The sequence below is a fragment of the Rasamsonia byssochlamydoides genome (genome assembly GCF_041956645.1).
Source record: "Rasamsonia byssochlamydoides strain NRRL 3658 unplaced genomic scaffold VTN77scaffold_2, whole genome shotgun sequence".
NCBI lineage: Eukaryota > Fungi > Ascomycota > Eurotiomycetes > Eurotiales > Trichocomaceae > Rasamsonia > Rasamsonia byssochlamydoides.
Window position 1 is genome coordinate 1 of NW_027192385.1, and position 4,492 is coordinate 4,492.

The following is a 4,492-nucleotide window of genomic DNA, read 5'->3' on the forward strand; positions in this document are numbered from 1 at the left end:
CTTGACGTTTGGGAGGCCAGGAAGGCTCATCGCCAGGGGGATACCAAGACTCAACGCCAATAGTCGAATTGACAGTCGAATTGACAGTCTAAGTTACAATCATCACACTGAGGGAATCCATAGTAAGGAGGGGGGTATTGTTGCGGGCTAAGCCCATATTGCTGACTCAGCTTTGCTCTCGTCTTCTGAATGGTCCATTTGTTGTTAATCACATGACTCCTGTTGATACAGCTCGCGTGCCTTTCTCTCTCTTCCTTCATTTCTTCCTTCCCCAGCGAATCCTTTTTATGAGCTCCTAGTTTCTAGACAGCAAGGCTTTGGCCCTTCACATAAAGAAATATAAATTTTTAAGAGAGATCAAATAGCTTCTCTAGAGGCATAAGAAGATCAGGAAATATTATCCTTAAAGATTTAGTAGTTTTTTTAGAAGAGGAAGAATAGCAAAATATACCTAGATAGGAGGTGCATCTATAGTCCTTTTATTATCACTATCTTAAGTACTTAGCCCCCTAGTAATATATGCCTCCTAGTAGTCAATGATAATAATCTCTATAAATAGTAGCTATGAAGACTATATATAGAGTCATGCTAACAGTTCCAAATTTAAGGAGAATAGGCCTAAAATAGACTCATTATTATGAAGGCCAGTATGTCAGCTAAAATTATATAGCATGATAGTAGGGAGGTTAAATAGAATAGGAGACAGTAAAAATAGAGAGGTAATAGTCATAAGTAGGTAGTAGTTAGTAAGATTAAAGAGCAGTTAGAGGAAGTAGAGTAGAGGCAGGATAGAGCAAGAGGGAAGCAAGAGGCAGCAGAGGGAAGCATCAAGCCAGAACAGGGGAGCATGGGGGGAGTACAGGAGAGCACAGGGGAGCAGAGGGAGAGCTGGGCGGCAGTAAAGCAGCAGGGACAGGATACCCGTTCTAGTCATGTGGCAGATCAATCCGGCTGATTAATACCTCTGTACTGACGTTTTTCTTTCCTAGCTTCAAGTCTATCAGAACACTATGGTCACCTCAGATACTCCAAGGCTGTTTGCGAAACAACTTGAAATTTGAAGGGGCAAAGAACGAATTCACTATGTGAGGAGATTTGTATTCTAATGACTATTAGTTCTATATTATATAGTCTAATAATTAGTGTCTCTTATTATACACTATACTCCGTAGAGCTGCTGAGACTGCCATTCATAACTATTGATAATATTGTCAACTCTCTCTCTCTCCTTTTTTTCCTTCCTAATAATATCAGTAATAAATCTTCTATTCAATTCACAAACGATCTTTAAATATAAGTTACGACTTAAACTTTTCTATTCTAAGCTATGCCATGGCAAAGAAACAATATGAGTGATTAAATCTGTCCTCTCCTAGCCAAGAGGTAATAATAAATAGTAATTAAGAAACTAGTCAAGTCAGAGCAGTCTATCCCTGAAGATTCTAATTAATATTTCTTTCTTTAATTCCTAGTCTCTTAGATCTATAATGAATTTGCTGCTAGTTCCCTTCATTGAAATAAACTACACTATACTCTGTACTATCAGCAGCCAGTAAATATGGATATAATTAAGTATCTTGTATACATTTAATTTTTTTAGGCTATTTCCCTGTGTTCCACCTATGCATGCAGTTTTCATCCTATTATTATTACACGTATTTTCACTAATAGATTTATATACAGTTTCTACTAATTAATCCCTTCGAACAAGAATCAGTCCTATTCTCAACTATATAATGCAAGCAGAAGCCATCGCAAGGCTGTGACAAGGGTTTCATCTCATCCATCGCCTCAGGGGCGCTATGTGATTGATCTGTGTGTAGGATCATGCTCGTCAGTATGAGAGAGGGTTATAGGCATAGCTAGGAGATGGTAAGTGCAACTTTAACGTAAGGCTGGATCCGCCTAGATTATTCCCAAGCGGGGCTCCTCAACAAGCTTAAACAAAATGGCCCCCAGACGCTATGAGTTACCGGCTTCTTCGCCGTGTTATCCCGTACCCCGGACTTTTTAGTTTAGTTTAGGACGGGCAATACTCCGTACAATAATGCGGACTTTAGCGAATTATACTCCGTACTATTATTTACGGAGCAAAGGCCTTCTTTCTTCCTTTTCCTTCACGTGGAGATATTCTGTTGAGAGGGAATAATAAATAGTTCCTACCTAAATCCTAAATAAATAACGATGGTGACACGCAATGAAGTTGCAAAACACGCATCGAGAGCCTCCTGCTGGGTTATCCTCTATGGACGTGTATATGACATTACTGGTAAGATACTACAAAAGATAACGTGATTACCTTTGATGTGCTTTACTTGCTCATTGTTTGCGCAGAATTTCTCGACTCGCATCCCGGCGGAGCGGATGTGATTCTTCGCCTGGCCGGGCAGGACGCGACTGAAGAATACGATCTGGTCCATTCGCCGGCTTTGTTGGAGCAGACACTGCCGGAATCGAGTTGTCTGGGGCCTGTCGAGGACTCTGCAAGTTCTTCTTCTGAATCTTCTGAATCTTCTCCCAACAGTGTCGCGAAACCTGCAAAGACCCCAGATGAGCCTCCACCACTACACACCCTGATCAACCTCGACGACTTCGAACGCGTCGCCCAACGCTACCTCCCACCCAATGCATGGGCCTACTACCGCTCCGGCGCAGACGACGAGATCACCAAACGGCTGAACAGACAAGCGTACCAGCGCGTCCTCCTCCGGTCGCGCGTGATGCGGAACGTCGAGCGCGTCGACACATCCACCACAATCCTGGGACACCGGTCCTCCATGCCGCTGTTCGTCTGTCCCGCAGCGCTGGCAAAGCTCGCTCATCGACGGGGTGAGTGCGCTATTGCGGCGGCTGCTGGGGCAGAGGGCTTGATCCAGGTTATCAGCAACAGCTCCAGTATGCCGGTCGAGGAGATCATCCAGGCTCGAACTCGAGACGACCAGACGTTTTTCTTCCAGCTCTACGTCAACACGGACGTGGAGAAGAGCAAAACGCTGCTTCGGAAGGTTGAACGCCTGGGCGTGAAGGCTATCTGGGTTACGGTCGACTCGCCGGTTATGGGCAAGAGGGAGGCTGATGAGCGGATGAAGGCTAGAATTCAAGTGAGTTGTCTGTCGCCTGTCGCCTGTCGCCCTGTCCCATGTTGTGCCCTCCCTTCTCTCTCATTTGATTGTCATACTAATATGATATTCAAGTCCAGCGAGCAGTCCGGCGTCCTCAAGGAAGGCCAACAAGTCCAAGGCATCGCACGCACCCTGAGCCGCATGCTGTCTGCGCGAGTGACATGGGACGACCTGGGCTGGATTCGCGAGACGACAAGCCTCCCGATCGTCATCAAGGGCATCCAGTCTGTCGAAGACGCCGTGCTGGCGTACGAAAACGGCGCACAGGGAATTGTCCTGTCCAATCATGGGGGGCGATCGCAGGATACGTACGTGCATTTCTTTCCTCTACTCTTTTCAAAGATAATTAGCTGTGATAACTGACTGACAACAGCACACAACCACCCCTCCTCACCCTCCTCGAAATCCGCAAATTCGCCCCCTTCCTCCTCGGCCGCATGGAGATCTACCTCGACGGCGGCATCCGGCGGGGCACGGACATCGTCAAAGCGCTTGCTCTGGGCGCGACGGCCGTCGGCATGGGCAGGCCCTTCCTCTACAGCCTCAGTGCGGGCTACGGGGAGGCTGGGGTTAGACGGATGATTGGCGTTGTGCGGCAGGAGCTGGAGACTAATATGGCGCTGGTGGGAGCGACGAGGGTCAGCGAGATCGTGCCACAGATGGTCAATGCGAAGCCGTTGGAGAGGGATCTTGTTGATGGCGTGAAGTTATAAGCAGTCATGCAGTTGGTTAGTTGGTTACTTACTGGAGAAGAATATTGTTACTAGAATCTATATAGAGACAGTAGGTAGATATAGATGCAAAATCATGTAAATAAACGTTGGGGCGAAGAGCTGCAAAAACACCATTCCCAGAGGCAGGACATATTGTCAAGTGGAAAGAAAACCTGTCAGCCTATCAAGGAACATCACAATTGCAACCTTTTCCCCGCCCGGCTATTATAACAAAGAAGGGCTTTATGCGAATCTTTGGGCTGGAAAGGTATTGGCCGGGCAGGGCATGCCTGTGGCGTATAAGTCGGTATGCTACGACGACCAATTATCAAGAATGATAATAATCATCACGCTGACTTCGACAGGATCATCGGCTGAAGAGTTCAGTGCTAAATGCCTCCTGTGAGTAGCAATGCTTCCTCCTTTAGACTTGAGTCTTAGACAGCTAGATTCCAAGCCGCTATGTCTCACTCCTTTCAGCTTGCTTTGCAGTCCATCACGAGCGTCCCAGCGAGGTCATTGTAACACGATCCTCGAATCGGATATGTCAGGCCCGGCTATCACGCCGATATCGTGGTATGGAACTCTCATCCCCTTGTTCTGGGCGCAACACCGCTACAGGTCTATATCGACGGAGAGGGAACGTTGGACGCTGCC

General features: G+C 46.7%; 1 protein-coding gene across 1 annotated transcript; it reads left to right on the forward strand.

Moving 5' to 3' along the window:
• Positions 1-2,184: 2,184 nt before the first annotated feature.
• Positions 2,185-3,835, forward strand: VTN77DRAFT_2565 (uncharacterized protein; the record flags this gene model as incomplete). The annotated part of the gene is made up of 4 exons (XM_069418418.1): positions 2,185-2,269; positions 2,335-3,101; positions 3,195-3,430; positions 3,496-3,835. The coding sequence occupies 4 exons, from the start codon at positions 2,185-2,187 to the stop codon at positions 3,833-3,835; spliced, it is 1,428 nt and encodes a 475-aa protein (XP_069282046.1).
• Positions 3,836-4,492: the final 657 nt, after the last annotated feature.